Below are 20,551 nucleotides of genomic sequence, written 5' to 3'. Positions count from 1 at the left end.
TTGTGAGAAGAGTGAAAAGGTCTACAAGTTTTAACACAAATTACCAATAAAACCCACAAATCATCTATCTTTGCTCACAAAATCTTGGCCTTCTTGAAAAGAAGTTCCTAACCTAGTCAATTAAATGTTGCTACCCTCACTAGTCGGCACCAGATATGCTTGATGGTTAAACATGTTAATATATTAATGTATACATTTAAATTCCAGATTTACATAAGTTGCACTGAAATATCATGGCCTCATAGTCCTGAAAAAACAGCATCCGTTACTAACAATGTCAATTAACAATGTCGGTTAACTGTTGCGGCCAAGATGTAATAAATGTAATATTTTTTGGGTCAGCAAGTTTTACCTTATACTGTAGATTAAATTATGCTCATCTCAGTTGATTTTTAGTGTTTTCTTACTTTTAGAGGAGCTGACTTGTATAGTATAACTAAGTATAACTTACGTTTAAACATCAGGTAAATGATTCTCTGGACCTCAGCTAGAAGAATATGAAGTACAGCCATTCTTTTAAAAGATATTCCTTCATTTGGTGTTTTGACGATGGTGGCGGAGAGTGCTCCAATATCTCCTATTGATGTTCAACTAGGATGAGATCTGGTGACTGTGAAGACACTAGCAAATGATTTATGTCATTTTCATTCTGATCACACCGTTCAGTGACCCCATATGTCGAATATTGAAACACCTTTCATTAATTTGTCATTTTGAATCTGCATATGATGCATACATATAGAAAGTATAGTAAAAAATAAAAGAGAGATGATTTCAGAATTGTATTCATAAGGCTAAATTTAAGGCTGAAGTTTAGCTGTCTCACCAGCATTTTTCATCCACTGCATGTAACCCTGGTCTTAGTGGGTGATTAGTGATCCTGAGCAAGTCCCTGTGCCACTTCCAGACCAGGTTTAACCCTAACTAGCCCCCAGCCCCTGTCATGTTCCAGTTAGATCCTCTCTCTGTGGTCTTTACCTCCGCTGCTTCTCCCAGGCCCCACCTTAATAAACCCGCCAGCGTAAATGTCACTGGCTTCCACCTTCACGTCAAAGGTCACTGTCAATAAACCTGTGTGTGTGTGTGTGTGTGTGTCTGTGTGTGTGTGTGTCTGTGTGTGTGTGTCTGTGTGTCTGTGTGCGTGTGTGTGTCTGTGTGCGTGTGTGTGTGTGTCTGGAAGCCCTTACCGTGTGTCCATCAGATGCAACTTTGCTTGGCTCCGCTCAGCCGTGCCTCTCACACACGTCTGTCACACACAGAGGGCTAATGAAGGCCACAGCCGCTCTCATACATGTTGATGCATTCACCATCAGCACCACACACTGCAGCTTTTCACTTAATTTACACCCACATTTACACTTCCAGCTCAGAAATTGGATGGGACATTGATTTTCTGTTGGAAGGAGGGTGGGGGGGCGAAATGCACATATTTTTTCTTGATGTCAACTAAATCAACCATAAAAGGTAAATTGGATTTTTGTCCAGTGGTGGTACTTTCAGAACCAGGGTTGTGGGTTCAACCTCTCACTTTTCTCTGCAGTGACAGTGGAGAAGAGTATGTGGACAGTCTCAACAGTGTGCCCGCTAACAGAAAGGTTGGTTTGCTCTCTTCCTTCAATTATGTTCTTAAAATACTGATTCCTGACATCACTCTGTTATTGAAGCATAAGATGTATCAGTGCCATGTAAAGTTGTACTTCTTGATGGTATTATTATCATTTAATGTTTTTTAAATGGGTTGCAATGTGATAGTCAGCATAGTCAGAGTAATTGTATGTATTAAAAAGGAATCTATCGAGGTACCTTACCAAACTAAATTACAAGCAAAATATAATGTAATTTAAATTATGTGTACAGCTATTTCCAGCTACAAAACCATAACCATAGACCCAGGTAAGATCACCACATTACAGTAATTTAAAGGTCTTATTGATAACATTTTTATGTGGACAAATCATTTAAAAAAAATAATACATCTACAGAGCTTGTAGAAAGGTACAGAATAAAAGTATTTATTTTCCTTTAAAACATTATTGTGATTGTGAATTCATAATTTAATGTTTTTGTCCACCTTCTTACAAGGTCTGTCAGCCAATATTACAACACCATTGTTATCATGTGGTATCTGTTTTGTCAGCATCAAGAGTCTTGGTTGTTGTCAGTTAGTTCTTTGTGGAAAAAGAAAAGTTAAATGCTAATTTCTACAGTGTACACTGAGCACAGGCTACTGTATTGCCCTAGCATTAACTAGTTGGCCTCTTATAAAATGATGTGAGTTGCTCATTCTTTACCATAAAGTCACAAAAATGAACAATCCAACCTGTGCAAAGGAAGCATTTTAATAAGGGTAATGTGATTCATCATCACATGGATGACTATGAGTGTTCCTGCAACTATTGCATACATGATTACGTGCATGCCAGACAATACATCTTTTAACTAGCCACTCCCTTTGCTCCTACATTCACAAATGCCTCCCTATGTGTGGTTGCCGGTGCTCCTTCTTTTCCCCTCTCCTCTCCACACCATGAAATCAATAGGCCTGGACCTTTGCTCTTGTCCACATCAAACCACTTCACAGCAGGACATGGCAGCTCCAAACCCCAGAGAGATATGTCCGTCAAGAAGAGAGATGAAGAGAGGAAAGAGGGGGACCTTTTAAAGATATCCTGTCTCTCTCTCTTTCTCCTTTCGAGAAGGTGCAGAGGAAGAGCGGGTTGTTGTTGTACATGTAGCCAGGGAGCTGTCAGGGCCCCCCCTACTCTCAAATCCCCTTAAGTTTCCCTGGCTCCAGATCCGCTAAATGTGCCCATCAGTTCCTCCTGGGCTCATCACTATGACAGCCCTGGCCCCTCACGACGTGCTATGTCACAAACCAAAGGGTTCATCTCCCCTCTCCTCTCTGCGAGGCACCGTGTGATCAAACCTGGCACTGATCAAATCCTACCTGACCCTATATACAAAGGAAACAGGCAGAGCAGAAGAAGGGGTGTGGTGGTGGTGGGGGGCTTCTTTGATGTCGCTACAAACGATGGTGCAGTTGGGAGGTGTCACACATACACACAAGCGTACACACTTACGAGTGCAAATGACTCCACACACACACATGCACGTCATACTGTAGGAGTGAATCAGGGCTTTGAGACACTGATTGAACAAAGGCGGCATTTGCAAGCATCTGTCAGGAGTAATATCCGTGCTGAGGAGCATTCAAGTTGAAGTCGCTCAGGTGAATTATTAAAGCGCAGGGTGATTTGTCTTGTCGCGTTAAACTGAGCACTCCCTGTGATCATAGTGTCATTATGAGCTGCGTTTCAGGAAGCACAACATGTCAACCAGTTGTGTTACATTTAACAGCTGCTTTTCATCTCTGTCTCCCACTTTTCTGCTCTTTCAGTCCTACAGGTGTTCACTGATTTCACGCACAGAGGCACCGGCAGCAGAATCTAACAGAAAACAAGCCGATGTTCTGGCCCAAGGTAGCATACTTTGCCTTTTTCACACCCATGCAAAACTACAAAAATCTAATCGACTATTAATTGAAGCAGGAAGAACACTCAATGTATGTACATGTTGTCGATCGGAAACAAGTATTTAAGAAGTTAACAAGCTTTGTTTGTTTTTTGTTAGTTTGTGGTTGGTTGGTTATAAATGGAAAATGTTAATCATCACAGTTTTCACTTGTGCATACACAAACACACTTGCATACTCCTGTTAACTCCCAGCAGTGGCTTCTAAATAGGGATTTGTTCTGTGCACTTGTCAACTCTGAGGTGCCTGCTTGTACTTCCTCCTGTTAGACGATGAACAGCATGAGCCCTGGGAGCGAGGGACGAGAGGAGAGAGAAAGAGGTGGAGGAGGAAGAGGATGCTAATGAAGACCCAGCGCTGCTCCTCCTCTTCTCTGCAGCAGCGTGTAGAGTCCCTACAGCGTCACATTGACATACTGCAAAGTGCCAGGAAAGATGCTGCGCTTTCAGCCAGCGAGCTGCGAAGGGCCAACGAGAAGATCACGGCGCAGCTCAACTCCCTCACTGAGAAACTCTGCAGCAGCAAGCAGCTCACACAGGTAACTTGGGAAAAAAACAGGGAGATGAGAAAAGAAGGGGGAGTCAGTTGTAAATATTGGGAAGTTTCTTATTTTTCTGTCTTTGTCTTTCTTTTTGTGGTTCTTTTGTATTTGCTGGGGGCTGAGAGTGCAGCAGTAGCAGGTCCTTTGCCCTTATCATGCTTAATAAGTGTGGCTGACAGGCCTACCCTCGCCTGTGGAGGTCAGCACCATGGAGCAGAAGAGAGGATGAGGATCTCCCTCTCTCTCTCTGTTTTTCTCTCTCTGACTCTGCTGTTGTCTTGTCCCTCTGAATGTTTCAACAAGCCAGTTCTCCACAACAATCTCTGTCACTCGCAGCTACATTTCTCCAAATACGTGCACCTGCGTGCACAGACACACACAAGGTGACTGTTTTTTTATAGAGACCACTGCCACACACCCATTTAGTTATTTAGTATCTGCCTCCAGGTAGGAAACTCTTAGACTTGGTATAGACTATAAATAAAACACCAAGCACTTGTGCCCTAAACAGTATCTTTCCTGTCAGGGCCCCCTTGTACACACCAACATATGAACACACTCACAAATACACACACACCAACATCGAGACAGACACAGTCGTTAATCCGACAGGCAGGAGACTTCTTTTGGGGGAATTCAGACACAGCAGCAGCCAGCGAAGGCCCACTGGACGCCTGATTAGGCACATGTGTCTGTATATCTAGTGTGTAGAATGGTACACATACAGTGTATTGGACTTGTACACACAGGTCAGAGTGTAGCCCTCATAGTGTTGCTACCTAGGAAGTGGCCCTTGTGCTCCCACCCAGGATTCTGATTGCCGAGGCCCAACGAGACCTTAGACTCAGACACAGCAGTAAAGGCACAGGTGCACGCACGCACACACATACACAAACACGCACTGCTGCGTGAATGAGTGGACAGAGAGGGAATTGTTGTCTTCCTGTTTGTTTCCTCTTCCCTCCTGCAGTATTAATGCCACTCCACCAGAGAAAGTCAGAGCCGACTGACTGGCCAAAGCCGGGTCTTGTTGCCCTCTCTGGAAAGGGCAAGAGGTGATGGACTTTGGGCTTGTTCCAGCCGGTCCTGGCCAACTCTCCAACTAAAACTCTCAGCTTGTAATTGGCTTAGGACAGCCTCCACAGGGGCCATCATGTGAGAAGTAGCATGGCAGTTTCACAGAAACTTGTTTGTGTTGCTGTGTCTCCTGATCCTTCAGCCATTCTGTCCTTGCCTTGCTGCTTCCTTCCTTACCTCCTTCTATCATTAAGTCTTATTTCCTTATTCCTTCTTTTCCTACTTGCTTTCTCTTTGTTCTCTTTTCATTTACCATCCCCTTGAGTTTGGATTTAGAATTTCTAAATGTCTTAATAACTGCATTTTAATAGCTGCTATTTAAACAATATTTTGCTGCTCTTAAATCTATAACATGAGAGAGGAATAGACCTGCAGTGTAGAGGTATAAAATGACTTGTCATGCTGCACTTAGCTCTCCATGTTCTAGCCTAAGATGTCTTTATCAGCAACATAATGTAACTCTCAGACCTGCAGTTCAGAAATTTGTGACTTATTTTTTTTACTTTCTTGATGATTCCTATTTATTACAACTTGGGTCTTTTATTTACACCTGTCAAAGTTAAGCCAAGTAATTTGAACGTGGAAATATCACCGAGACAAAGTCCAGTGTAGCAAATAATACAGGTAGTCAGAAGATGGTACTCTTTGTAAACAACCAGCACTTTAGCCGGCCATTATCTGAACCACTTTATTCAGAGGTAAAATCAAAAGCGAGTGCCCAGCAGTGTCAGTAATGATCCCTCATTGCACTGGGAAACTTTAGCACTCATATCTACGGCGAGTGCTTTAGGGCAGAGTTGAATCAGAAAGTCAGTCTGTGATCTGTGATAGATGTTTACAACGTTCACCTCGTTTTCTCTTTCAAATAAGTTTGTCTAACCTGCAGGTTTGTTTAAAACCTGTCTGATTGTCTGACCAGCCGTTTCTGTTTCTCACCCTGTCTGACTTTTAGTGATGTTGTCATATTCCAAGATATCAACAAGGGCTGCGTGATGTGGTAAAAAAATGTCTTCTGTAAAAGATCTGTAACTCATCATCTGTTGAGTTGTATCTGTTGTATCTCAACAACATCTGTAAAAGTTGTTTTTACAGATGTTGCAACTGCGATTTGATTTATGATAAGTGGGACTGATCATTTTTGCATTACAATTTTCCTTTTCACTGTGTCCCAAAAATTACATCCGGAGAACAAGATTTATGGGCAAGGACATCTCTGCAGCACTACAGTAATTCATTATAATGCTGTTTTGCCGCATGTTTATTACTAATACCTTTATTTGAAAAAAATGCAGCTTCGTTCAATTTGGACATTGCACTTGGCCATATTGCGATTTCAATAATACTTCTATTAAATGCATAGCCCTAATATCAACAATAAAGTCTGAGATAAAGGAATATGGCAACTCTTTCTAGTTCTTAATGTAATGATTGCTGATAGAAATAATGGCCAAAAACGACGAAAATAAGACTCAAGTTGTAATAACCTGGAATTATCCCTTAAGGTGACATAAGAAGCTTAAAAAAAACTCAGGTGACAGGTGAAGCGTACTCTCTTAATTCTACAAAGTCTAACTCCTGACAAAATGTGCTCGTCACGCGTATCATCCAAATACAGGATCATTTGGTCGTTTGGATTATCTACCTCACTCAGTCATTACCTCCCCCATTTACTTCACTTTGCGGTGTACTGTGACATCCCTTCCCAAATTTCCCAGCCTTATCTCTATACGTGTGGAGTGTCCTACCCTCCTCTAACATGTAAGGGGCTGGGATTATCACAGGATTAGGGGGTGCAACAGACATAACTGACTGAACTGAAAAAGCTACAGACATCATTTGAATTTTAATGATAGTTGGGTTACAGATCACATAAAAAGTCTGGCCAACAGGATGAATACAAAGTGTTTCGAAGAACTTGTAGTACGACTTGGGCCTGTGTTTCTGTTGATTTATGTTGATACATTTACTCTGATTTTTGCATGTGTGCATATGTGGCTATTTCAGCAGCCTCCGTTTCCTTATTTATCCTGCTAATGATTGGGTATCACTTGGAGCAGCATCAGTGAGACCACTGCTCAGATGGGGGAGAGAGGTGTCCTCTGTTCCAGCCTAATGGACGACAAGTACATCAGTCTATGTCAGTGTCATCTCTCACCAGGGCTGAAAATGGCCTGTGAAATCAAAGCCTGTCTTACAGGAAGTGTCATCAATGCCACTCTTAATTCGTGCACCACTGCCACTGCTTTTCATTCTCTACTCCTCCCACTCTCTCTCCCTCTACAACTCCAATGTTTCTCATTCACCCCTCCTCCCTGGGGATATGGCATGTGCGTCTTCAACAGAGCAGAGGAAACCTAAAACAAGAGGGATTCTATTAAAAGGTGTCAGCCAGCAACCAGATATCAATAACCTCCATGTATGCAGAGCAGAGAGCAAACCCCTGGGAATCTGCGGTTTCACTTGGGTGTGTGTGCGTGTGTGTCCCAGCATTTACCCCACGCGTGCAGTGTACATCTTCATGTATCATGTCTCCTATTTGTGCCATTAAGCATTCTTGATGTTTGAAATGATACCAGATCAGCTAATTGTGGCAGCATTGAGCCAAGACTACAGAGACATGTTTCTGCCCCATATTTTCTTAATAAGCAGACAAAGAGCTTTTTTTAGGTCCACCGCACACATGTGGTTAAAAGCATCACCTCAGATGTTTGTGTTTAGAATCATTGATACACTGTTCATTGTACATGATCAGCTAGTTTCATAATCGTTCATCACACTAAACCCAACCACTCACCAAATGCTGAACTCCCTCCGTCCCAAAGTGCTCTGTGATTCTGCAGGATGGCTTTATTATGCATGCCAATCACAGTGAGAATTAGGCCCTATTGACCGGGCACTGGCATAATCTGTCTCCTAATTAGCATAAAAAAGGAGATTTATCACAGCTGAGATATGATAGCAGAGCCTGTAGCTCTCCTGTGGCCAACGCATACAGTATTTTCCAACATACTGTGTTTACTTTGTGTCCGCGTTTATCATATTCATGTAATGTGTAATGTGAATTTAAAATAAAGACATGTTTAAGTCAGGATTTTTTTTCTTGAAGCAGTAATACACTTTTGCATCTTAAAGTGGGGGAAGCTGGGATTTGGTTTGAGTCAAACTTTTTTGAGTTAATGGCAATTAATTTATTTATATAGCAGTATATCATGTCTACCATAACTTTTTACCTCTCGACATCCTATAACAAAAATATTGTTTTTTGTAACGGTAGCCAAAACTTTTGTTTTTAGTTGTAGTATCATCATCAGTAGCGTAGCCCACCAATTCCGTCTGTCGCTCAATCTGCAGAAGCTGACCTCTGACCTGGCTGGTATGGAGCAGCAGAAAAAGGTTCTGGAGATGGAGCTGGAGCAGTGGAGGCAGATCACACTCCCCAAACAAACTGCACCAGCACCAGCGGCACCAGTGCACGCCGAGTGCTCCTGCCAGTGCAGGATCCTGCCCGCCCCAGCTAATCCTGACCCCCAGGCCCTGGGGGCTGAGGTCAAACAACTGCAAGCCAAACTTAAGGTTAGTGGTTATAAGTTACAAGTCGAACTCTGGGCTTAATGAATTGCCCTCATGCTTTGTCTTACTGTGCACGCCTTATTAGATAAATCTCTTAATAGGATGATGGTGTTAAGCATCATGTTCATTTCCAATTTTGTGCACTATGAAGCTTGAGTGGATAATACCATCAATAACAAGGACAATTTTGAGAGTATTGATGGTGTTCTGCTCAAAAAATACATTCATGTTTGTTCATGTTTGTTTGTACAAGAAAGTTTATGGAGAAAAGTAAGAAAATATAGTTAATGGATATTCTACATTTCAGTTTGCATTTCCTTTTGGTTGGCTATTTTCTACTTATGCAGTGTTGGAATACACAAGGGTTTATGTTTTTTTAGTTGGAAAAAATATTTTCTTGGTATTTTATCAAACATCGATATTTCTGAGTCACTTCAACATCACACTGGCTTTGAGCAGCCCGCAGTCCTTGAGGACTTTAAAAACTCTGAAAGAAACTCCATCAAGGTTTTACTTTCAAATCATGTAGCGTAAAAAATAAAAAAAAAACAAATTCTTGAGCCTTTCAATTTTCCCTCAACATCACCTGAAATTGCATGTGATTTCGACATGAATTAGCATTTCTTATCATTTGATCTTATTACAGAGTACCTGTCAGAAAGATGAGAAATGGGGAATAGCAGTAGAGACGTGCCCTACATCATAGGGAATAAGGTGTGAGTGGTACCACAGTATTATCACCCTCTCCGCAGCCAGCTCATCAGTGTCACCGAGCAGATTGCTGCTGTCATTACACACAGCTGAGGAAGTCATGTCAGGTGACAGCAAAAGGGATAGGCGAGGGATGCACTGTGGGGGTGCACACACTGAGTTAGCGCATTGTCAAAAGCTTGTACTGGTACGGGTCCCACAAGAGACATGGGGCCCTTTAAACCAAAGTGAACATGCACATTCAAATATCCATCAGTCTTATGATCAGAAGCCAACCTGTCATCATGAGCCACGTGTCTTAATGTGTCATAATGCAGAGATATAAGAGATAAAAACAAGATATAAAGGCAGTAATTTTAATAATATTAACAAAATGTTCACTGCTGGATTTTTTAAAATCCTCTTTTTAATAAAAATTCCCTGTTAGAATATATTCACTAGTGTAGGTCTATAAATTGTAATTTTTCCTAATTACTCTTCTTATCTCATCCACTTTGAAAAATACTGCTTTCCTCTTAACCTCTTTTAGCACCTTCCACCCTCCTGCTGTAACTATAATGAGGAGGCATGCTGTGCCTGACCTGTCATCAGCCGTGTCGTGAAAACCTTCCCCACCCCCTATCGCACACACTCAAACACATTAACAAACACACACACCGTGTGCCCTCCCCCCAGAGTGCAAGTGCGGAGGTCACAAGGCAGGTGGCAGCTAACAAAGCCCTGCGAGGCCAACTCCAGGAGAAGGAGGACAAGCTCCGCCAGCTGCAGGACAAGTTAGTTTCACACCTTTTTCTTCATTAGTTTTTCCTCTTTGTGCTTCTTCCTTTCAGTTCCTCCGCAGTACAGCTCTTACTATTCCTTTTTATCTCTCTGCATCCCTCTCTCTGTCTTTGTTTCTGCGTCTCCCTGTGTCTCTGTCTGCATGTTTGCACATTCTCTGCAGCTCTCATCTGTAGTGTTTGAATCCACCGTGTGGCAGCACTCCGTCTGCTGCACTCCACTTAAGCATGCTTCTCCACTGCGTGAATCATTTGTGAAATTATTCATGTTCTCATGAGCAAGTGAATATAAATGACTGAAGGAATTAGTGTGTATGCACATGTGTGCATGTGGGTGTCTTGTGTGTCATGTAGTGTCATGTAGTGTGGTGCTGCTTATGTGGGTAGCTGATGTGGAGTGCTGATCAAAGCAGCGTATTGATTGTTTGTGTGCCGCAGGAGGGACCATTTTGGCCCATGACACTAAAACCCACACACCATCACTCTGGCCTGTGGGCCACAAGCCCTAATGAGTTACATGGTTCACCTACTGTGGCACTCGCTACATTACATAGTCAGAATGTACAGCTATAAACAATTCACTGAGGGAAACTGTCGATATCTGAACAGTGTTGTGAAAGGCGTATATCATCATTCTGCATTAGGATCTCATCTTTGAACTGAGAGAAAGGTACAAAGAACAACTTGGCTTTCCTCCCTCTCGCTCTCTTTGTCTCGTATGCTGTGTCCTCTGCCTGCCACTCTCAATAATGCATCCAGGGCATGTGTACAATCACAGTGGGTACGTGTTTGCGTGTGACCAAAGCACAGCGGATCACAGCCAGACAGAGTGAACATCCCTCAGCTGAGTTTCCACAACAGCCCCAGCCCCTTGTCACACACTCACTCACGCACACACATGTTACTTCGCCATCTCTTCTAGCCTATCTCTCCATTTGCCTCCATGGAGGGACCCCTTCTCAGAATGAAAGACATGTCTAGACGTCTCTGAAATATACATCTCAGCACACACACAGGGAGCAAGGCTGCTTCGCCTTAAAGAAGAGAAGGGGGGAAAAAAAGAAATGAATTTCAAAGTATACCGGCATGTCCTCAGTCAATATCCGGCACTATGGCCCTGCCTTATTTATGAAGCTGCTTCTTTCATCTTTAGCCCTGTTGTCTATCAGCCACATGAAACGTCCACCCGCACTTCATTCTTAACAACATACACAGAAATGTGCGCTCTTGCTCTCTCTTAGGCACACACTTCAGACCACTGACTGTTATCATTACAATGCACGCATGTTTGATGAACAATATTGCCAACAAGCGCAGAACAAAGGGAACAAACGTGTGAGTGATTGCGATACAGTTTGAGGCTCTCTTTCGCTCTCTCCACTAACACTCATAAATAGAGATCACACGTTCCGGCAGACGCACCATATATCCTTCATTCTTTTTTATCCTCTATTCTTTTTGGGGTGCAGAAGACGAGAACATCTAAAATAAATGTTGTCGGTCTAATTGCCATTAGCATTGGGGCAGAGGGAGCTGCCGGGGCTCTTATTGCTGCTCTCCGTCTTTAAGTCAACACCAGACAGTCATCTGAAAGGTTCAATATGGGTTTTCTCATTAATGGCCAAATCCATGGGGTAACCAGCCAGCGCGACTTCCCCCTAAAGACCCCCGGCTACACTCTTCTCTCATTTAATTTAATGTCACTCCAATAGGACAAGCTCACATTTATTTAGCCAGTCTGCCCTCAGGCGTTCATCCACCTAGGGAGACAGGGACATTTACTTACACGAAAGCATTTGCTCTAGCGTTGCATCATCTGTTTATTTAAAACACACAAGCCATGATGCGTGTGGGAGCTAAGAGATCCACTACATCTTTGAAATTAAAAAAACAGAAAAAAAACGGCAAAAACCATTTTAATTAACTGCATCCTTATGATCTTTATTCTATTTGTTCTAATTCCCCAAGGCATAGACAACCATGAAAAATGCCTGATATTTGCCTTTTATGAAAACAGAATAAAACATACTAACATACTGAGCCCATTTAACACAAGGCCTCACTATAATATGTTTGCGCAGAATGCCAGAATATTAAACATATCAATACAGCAGGTTATCGAAATAGGAAGTGACATGTGGTGCATGTTTGCAACGGTTAAGACATGAACAGCTTACAATACAGCGACCTTGCCTCTCTTTAGGGAAGTATTATCAGAACAGTACGGCACACAAACAAACAACATCTTTTGGAACGTATTCCCCCCGCTGATGTGTTTTTATATGTGAGTGCTGTAATGTCGAGCTGAAAATAATAAACATTTAAATATTGATTACAGTCTTTCAAGTAGTGTCACTGCTGATTCGAAATGCCGTTTGTCAAAAAGGACTCCCCAGTCACACTTAGTGTGGTATTCCCCGCCAGAGCACTTGTTCTAATATATGCCAGAAAGAATTATATATGCATCCTTATTTCACCCCCCTCCACTTACCCAAACAGCATGCCAGTGTATTTAGTTGTCATAATGAGCTGTCATGCCTGATGCACTGCATGGGGACACTGTGCCTGCCAGCTTGTTGTGTGTGTCTCTGTGTGTGTGTATGTGTTTGTTTTGCTAAGCACATGCTGTATGCAAGTGTGCCTGTACATCAGTGTGAATATCTGTGTAGAATGCATAGTCATTTATGCTTTATACCGTATTTGTGTGGTTTTATGTGTTCACCTTTATTTATGTTTACAGGACGAGCCACACAGAGCGAGATGTGAACATGAAAAGGCAGCTGGTGGAGGACTTGAAGACGAGACTGAAATTCCTGCAGGAGATGGAGAAAAGTTACCGAGGTCAAGTAGAGGAGCTAGAGAAGAAGGTACCCACAGCACATCATAGATGACGCCATCATCATGGTCATCCAGTTAGTTTGATGGACCTGGTGACAAAGAAAGAGAAACTTAGGAACTGCAGTGCTCAGCATTTCTCATATTCGGGATAATTATGTCTCCTGGTTGAAAAAGAATTCATTTCAGAGACCGTAAACTTACAGAATAGATTTTTATCTCATTCATTTGAAGGAAATTTTAGATGGGTATATGACTTGAATACCAGAATTACAGAACTTCTATGCCCCCACCTCATTGTTTAGTTTCATTTTTCATGTTCCTACAGGTGAAGACTTTATCAGAAGAGGCCACCAACAGGAAGGCTCTCATTGACTCTCTAAAGAGGAGACTAAATGTTGCTACCACAGAGAAAAGCCAGTATGAGGCCTCCTGTACAAAACTGAAGGAGGACCTGGAAAAAAAGGTAGGAATCAGCCACACTGCCAGCTCTCACTAGAATGGTATGATTTGGAAGATTTTTTATGTTTTAGAAATACCTTATTTTTATAAGCATTTTTGACACTGATCAACAGACAAGGACTCAAATGCCAAAGTAAAAATACATCAACGACACTCATTCCAAGCTGTAAAACAGTGACATTAGCAGAAAGTTTGAGGTGGGTAAATACAACTCATAGGCACCTGTTTATTAAGAATACATTTTTTATGATTGTAGCATCTTTAAAATGATCCTAATGGCATATTGGAAAAATGACGACATCCCGGTGGGAAACTTTAGACAGTATTACTAGGAGTCTGCAAAGGCAGAAACTTTCAAATTCTACAATTACTTCAATTGCCACACATGTCTCACAGGCCTATGCAGACTTGCTACTTTCTGAAACAGAATAAGATTTTATGCCTTCAGCTAACCAGTTCTATCTGCTATTTTTCTTTACAGGAGCAGCGCGTGCATGCCTTGCAGGCTCGTGTGGGAGCTAGTGAGCAGGCTTTGGCTGCACTGGAACAGACAGCCACTGAGCAAATGGAGGGACTGACCAAGCAGAGCTCCCATGCTTTGGACAGGCTTCAGAGACAGCTAGGCCAGTCCTACTCTCAGCTGGAGCAACTTCATTCTTTCATCAAGGTACTGTACTAAAGGGGCAAGGGATCAATGGCCATGGGTCCAGAGTTTGTCTTGTCAAATATGAATTGTAATGATATAGTGTGGGTGTACCACCTGTAAGGTTAGGTGTAGGGGTCTCATGCATTATTAATTGAGCAAAAAGTAAAAGCTCTCATCACCTCCCTCGTGGTTTTAACTGGAGTGGCCTGTCAAAGTATCTAGCCTTCTTGGGGTCTGTTGTTGGGGTGCTTCAACACTAACTTCGCATAGAAACATAAATTGGGAGGATCAGCCCACCTCATGTAAACCTGAGTGGTGTTTTGATGAACTTTTGTGCTGGTCCGTAATGAACACCATGTAGGAGACAAATTAAAGTGGACAGTAGAGCAGGGCTGACAACTGAGCATCACCTGGTTGTTAGTTGGGATGGTGGAGGGAAGCTGCTAGACAGAACTGGTAACTAATTGCAGGTGGACTGAGGAAGCCTGGATTTCTTTCTGCATCCTGATTGAGGTTGGAGACATGAAACCAATGGACTGTGTTCAAAGCCTGTGTTGTGGAGACAGATGCTCATAGTTGTGGCCAGAAGATCATCCGTGGCTGTCAAGGCATCAAACGAAGAACTCATTGATAGCAGATGGGTGTCAAGACACTGGAGAGATTGCAGCATCTGTGGAAGAATAAACTTGCCATGAAGAAGACCATTGAATGGCCTTGCAAAAGTTCTGGCATACTTCTTTTTGTGGACTGGTGTGGTGTTGCAAGTGATGCAAGTATTGTTCCAGACTTGTGGCGTAGAGGGACTTAACCTCAAGGCAAGCTCTTAATTTACCTGCCAGTGGACATTTCAGCCCCATGAGGTCTAGGTAGTGATCAAAAGAATAAGAGCTGCTCATTTGATTTCCAGAACAAGCTCAGGAACCAGGAATCGAAAGTTGAAATGGTTCAGGCATGTCATCAGGACATCACCTTGATGCCTCCCTGTGGATGTATTCTGGGAAAGTCCAACTGGGAGGAAACCCAGACTAAGAGCACACTAGAGGGATTACACATCCCACCTGGCCAGGGCAAGCCTCAGGATCCCACAGGAACACCTTGGGGATGTGACTAGGGGGAAGAACGTGAGCAATACCTTGCTTAGCCTGCACACACTACAACTGTGTCCCCCACAAGAGTCAGAAGATGGATGGAATTGCAACGTGTGTGTGCACCATTTTGCATTTACACTTTCTTCCAGTGTATAGAGAGACACAGGCCAGCACTGTGAGAATACTGTGTGCCCAATGGGAATGGGCACTATTGTCTATGTTTAGGCCTAATCCATCACCTTGAGGTGTGTTTGTATGTCTGTGTCAGTCTATGTGTGTGTCTGGCAGAGACTGATAAAGACCCTCCATCAACTCTGTTCTGCTGACACCTGTCTATCAAAGGAGGAAAGGCCTTGGCAGAGATAGATAGTGGTGGCTGTGTATTTGCACACACATAAATCAAGTGGAAGATTATGGACACAGTTTAGTGGCGATGTGCCATTGTTTTTGTCCTCACATGCCAGAAATACCAGCAGTCTTGTCCTTGCACCTGGGCAGAGATGAAGGTGGATATGCTTTATTCTCTACTTCCTTTTCCACCTCTGATTTCTTTCATACAACTAAACCTTTAGTCTTCCTTTTTTCATACCCTGACAATTATATAGCAAAGAAGACCCACATGCATGCAATCTACATGTAACCTTAAAATAGAAGTTGCATTACATGTGAAAGCACACGTGTACAGACACGCATAAAAATACAGTTCACGCTCGTATAACTCCTCTCCTCCATTCCCATAACCCTAGGCTGGTGGGGCCATTGTGTTGTTGTTGAGGATTCACATCATTGTTTGTCTCCCCCTGGCTCCTGTGATTCCCTATAAGAACACCAAGCCCTTTGATTGGACTGCCTGACGTCCGGAGGAGATTTACTCTTGTCATGTATTGATCAGGACCGGAGGGCTGCACATGTGTGAGTGTGTGCGTGTGTGTCTCGGTGTGTGTATAGATGTGTCTGTGTGTGACTTTATGAGCTTGTTTTTTTGTTCTTTGTGCCTGTATGTGCTGTGTGTGTGTATTTGTGTGTGGAGATTTTTCTTTATTGTGTGCCAGCAAACCCTTTTGGCCCCTGCACACGCCCCAGGCTGTAAGCACTGCTGTTGAACTGCTAAACAGTGGCCCTGCATGTAGTGACTACTTCACAACACACATACAGGCACAGACACACACACACACACTGAAGGTAGTTCTCTTGTAAAGAATATTTTGGCTTGTCATCCCTACTGAAAAGTACAAGATTGTGTCGTTTGGATTGTGAGAGTATTTTTGTAATTACTTTAAATAGCCTTTGGATAGGAAGTACCTGACAACAATGATGTAACAACACATTTACCTGTGATTACCTTACAGTATACACCTTTCATATACTCCGTTGTATGAAAGGTGGTTACATAATAACATCTTCAAGTTTGTAGGATTTTTTAACAACAGTAAACAGCAGTTGTTTTACATCAGTGCTTGCATAATCTAACAAAATTAAAGCATTTTTTTCCTCCTGCTCTACTCTTTATATTTTTGAATGGCCCTTTGTGTCCTCATGTGTGTGAAGAGGTTCAGAGGTAGCTAGTTATTAAAGAGGATATCTTTTTGCTGCTCATTTGATCCCCATCTCCATGCCCTAATCCTCGCCCTGCCTAAATTGCCCCTCTGGCAATAGTGATTGTGGTACTAGCAAGGCTAAGAGCTCCTAACAAACTCACACAGACACTTGGACGTGTACACACACACACACACACACAACGCCTCTGTGTGTGTGTGTGTGTGTGTGTGTGTGTGTGTGTGTGTGTGTGTGTGTGTGTGTGTGTGTGTGTGAATGCTTGCATATCCCCCTCCCACCCTTTGTCTCTCCCAGGGCTGAGAATGAGTGATAAATTCACCCCTTAATTTCTTCCTGGATTATTCCACATGCAGGGTTTAGGTCAATTGAATGTAACCCTTGACTAGTGACAGTGAATATCTATTAGGCTGTAAATGAAAGAATAGCCTGTTCGTTAATGAGCTGTGTATTCCTTTAGGGTAAACACAGCTCTCAGATTGCCAAAAAGAGCTAAAGACGTCTCCCGTTATCAGGACCTTGATGATGGTTATGATTTAGTCTCGTTCTTTTTAATCAGTGCAATTCTGCTTTTTTTACACCTACATAGACGCAGAAGTCATCCCGTGAAATTGGATTTGAAATTTTAAATATAAAGGACCTAAACTTCTGTTTAAAAAGAAGCAAGTCAAAAGCATCTGGACTTGCTGGCGTGGATGACAGAAGATTCACAATTTTCATGTTTTATAGTGAAACAGTTTTATGGCTGACCTGAATGCTTAGAAGCTACTACTGTTGCCCTGGTACTCAACACCCAAATCATTATCCATTTTATAACTAGCCCCGGGATACCTTGCGCAAATTATGGGCACGACTTCAGGCGCCTCCGATCACTTAACCGGAACCTTCGTTTCCTTGGTAACAGGAAGCTAATCCTCGTTCTTAGGGCGATTGGTACAGCTTATCATATATTCATGAAGATCTAAGTTAGCGACTTTATCGAGTGAACACTTCTAACGTTATCATTATTACTTAGCCCACTTAGCTAATGCTATAGCCTTCAAAGTGCCGCTGGTATGTTACTTTACACTATTTCCCGCAAGCACCTGAAGTATCACCCACAATCGTTGTCCCAGGAAACTCCTAAACGAGACGTATGATCGGCTGCATCAAAAAACAAGAGATAAGACTGATGAAGAGCGAGAAATGGAGCTTTTAATTAAAATCTGTGCACATACAAATCAGGCGCATGCACGTAAAGCAGTGCACAGAATGGGACTCCCTTAAAACTTGGTATTTCATTCGTAGGTGGTGCCTTATATCCTGCTTCAAACAGAATGTTGTGTAACGCAAAAACTTTGACAGTGTGCGGGACACAAACTTGGGTCACCCATGTGATGGTCCCTTGCGAGATCTAGTCATCCAGCATGAACTTGTAAGTTATTCACCTCTGTCCATCTAATACCATATCACCTGACTTCCTAAAGGCTTTCTGGCAGAAAACCTTTCATAAAACTGCCAAACGGTCTTGCAAGGCAGACTATGTCTTTCCATGAACATAGATATGAGGCCAAATACACAAATTATTGTTAAACAACGTGCACTCTGGGCTGCGGCTGTCACAGAGCTCACAGAAGTATGCAGCCCTACGTCATGCAAAACCACACCTGTCCGGGTGAAAGGCCACATTTCCTGTAAGACCCCGCACAGAACAGTATCCACAAGTCAAAAAGCATCCCCACCAAGGAGCATAGGGCAGTGACGAGTGCTCGCGGCTGCTCAACTTCGTTTGTTTGTTAAGTTGACTGTTGAGACTTTGGAGACAGTGATAGAATAGGCAGTGGCTGATCTCTTCCTACCTATTCTCATCTCTCATATGATACAGCACCTAGATCTCTCATTATACTCATAATTACAGGAATAGGGAAGTACATACTATAAGTAAATATTGGCTACATGTTGTACGAAAGTTTGGAGCTTCAAATATTCATGGGTAATTGTCGCTGAAGCTTCGAATCCCAAAAAGTGGTATTTGGGACAGCTCAAAAGAGTTTATAGCTTTATAGAGTTGAGATCAGTAATCGTGAACAACTTCTTTGCCTTTTACTTTATTTCATTATTATTTTAATCCGTATGGGCTTTGTGTAATGTGATCCTGTTGGTTTTCTTACATGACTTTCTGAATGTCTGAACGCTGCTTGGGTTTTATTTATGTATATTTTGTTATTTAATGTTGTTAATAGACAAATAGGAACACACCTTACTCCAGCTTCAAGCTTCCAACCACTCACTCAGCACACTCCTGTGAGAACCAATTTTGTTATTTAATGTTGTTAATAGACAAATAGGAACACACCTTACTCCAGCTTCAAGCTTCCAACCACTCACTCAGCACACTCCTGTGAGAACCAACACTGGCTGTATAAACTGCATCCGACCCACCTGTGTGAAATTAAGAGAGAGGAGTGGATATGTTTGCCGCTATTCGACACTGTTCATGTGTGATTACCCTTGTTACTGTAATGCACTTGAGTGTTTTCCTATGTTTGTACTTATGTTTGTGTATGTGTATACACACTGTGCTTCTTGCTTGCTTGGTTATATTGTGTGCTGTCCAAGAGCAAGTTGTACTTTGTTTTCTGTTTTTTTGTTTTTGTTGTTGTGTACTGTGAGTTCTCCTGTCTCTAGCTTTCCCTCATCTGACCATCTATTCCAAGGTCAGCTTTTCAGCAGGCTTACAAGGGAATGATACAGAAGATTATTGCCTCGATCAATAAGCTCAAAATGAAGCAAAGGGGAGTTTACTTTATTGACTTTCTCGTGTACAGTGGCAGTTTTAACATTTAATTGTCTCTCTGTATTTAGAGCAAACTCCCATTTAGTGCCCGACAACTGTGCCATCCCAGGCCTTCCTCGTCTCGCTTGCCATTCACTCGGGCACCATTTAAAACAGCCCCTCATAGCTTAATTATTAACAATGTTATGCTGCCCTGTTGTACTGTGAGACATTCAGAAAGCAAATAAATAAATGAATCGCTGTATTTTCAGTAGCTCTCTGTCTTTCTCTCTCTGATGCATGATTCTCTGTCTGTGGAGATTTTAGCAAAACTTGGGGTGCGTTTGGTATCAAAGCTGTGTTCCCTCAGCTTTCAATCGACAGGGCAACAAACCCTCAGGTCCGCATTCCTGCAAGGAAGCTTGAGGCGAAACCGAAGAGAATCTGAGTGTGTCAAACTCAATATTCCTCCATAATGTACTAGGCCTCTCTGGCGCATGCTTGATCAATTTCATTTATTCATCTGCCAGGCAGAGCTATCCCTCTTGTTATTCTATATCCATTTCATCATCCTCTTCTTTTTTTATTCCTTCTTCTCCTCCCCCTTCAGGCCCTGGCCAGTGAAATACTTTTAGACGTTCAAGAGGTCAAGCAGCAGCTGATGAAGAGGAGGAGGTTGAGGCAGGCCAACACTGTGGCAGGAAAGGGCGGCCTCTCAGCCAAGTCTATGATCAAAGCCAAGTCCATCGCTGCCTCCATCCTCAATATGTCAGAGAATGATCTCGCGGACATAATGGACACTGACCAGGTAAGGCCAAGGGACAGTGGGTCAACATTTCATACAAACGCTAACTTGAGGATCAATATTGTGTAAAGATTATGCCCAGAACACTCAACGTACCTATAATAGATTTTCTGTACTGCTAGATTTCGAATTATCCTAAAAGTTTTTAGGGGGTTTTGCTCAGTGATTGCACCAGAGGACTGGGAAAGACATTATTT

General features: G+C 42.5%; 2 protein-coding genes across 2 annotated transcripts in view; one reads left to right on the top strand and one right to left on the bottom strand.

Moving 5' to 3' along the window:
• The window catches only part of uso1 (USO1 vesicle transport factor), a 412,569-nt gene that overhangs the window by 197,788 nt on the left and 194,230 nt on the right, over window positions 1–20,551 (bottom strand). The gene's annotated exons all lie outside the window — the stretch shown is intronic.
• Window positions 1–20,551, top strand: part of cntln (centlein, centrosomal protein) — an 87,914-nt gene that overhangs the window by 50,543 nt on the left and 16,820 nt on the right. Inside the window, exons 17-25 of the mRNA XM_073467368.1 lie at window positions 1,541–1,595; window positions 3,398–3,479; window positions 3,801–4,069; window positions 8,501–8,722; window positions 10,106–10,203; window positions 12,950–13,076; window positions 13,373–13,510; window positions 13,988–14,173; window positions 20,160–20,357. Of these exons, the coding sequence (XP_073323469.1) occupies window positions 1,541–1,595; window positions 3,398–3,479; window positions 3,801–4,069; window positions 8,501–8,722; window positions 10,106–10,203; window positions 12,950–13,076; window positions 13,373–13,510; window positions 13,988–14,173; window positions 20,160–20,357 (1,375 nt within the window). The remainder of the gene's footprint in view (window positions 1–1,540; window positions 1,596–3,397; window positions 3,480–3,800; window positions 4,070–8,500; window positions 8,723–10,105; window positions 10,204–12,949; window positions 13,077–13,372; window positions 13,511–13,987; window positions 14,174–20,159; window positions 20,358–20,551) is intronic.

This window comes from Pagrus major, chromosome 1 (assembly GCF_040436345.1).
Source record: "Pagrus major chromosome 1, Pma_NU_1.0".
Classification (NCBI taxonomy): domain Eukaryota; kingdom Metazoa; phylum Chordata; class Actinopteri; order Spariformes; family Sparidae; genus Pagrus; species Pagrus major.
This window is presented reverse-complemented; position numbering and strand designations above follow the sequence as displayed.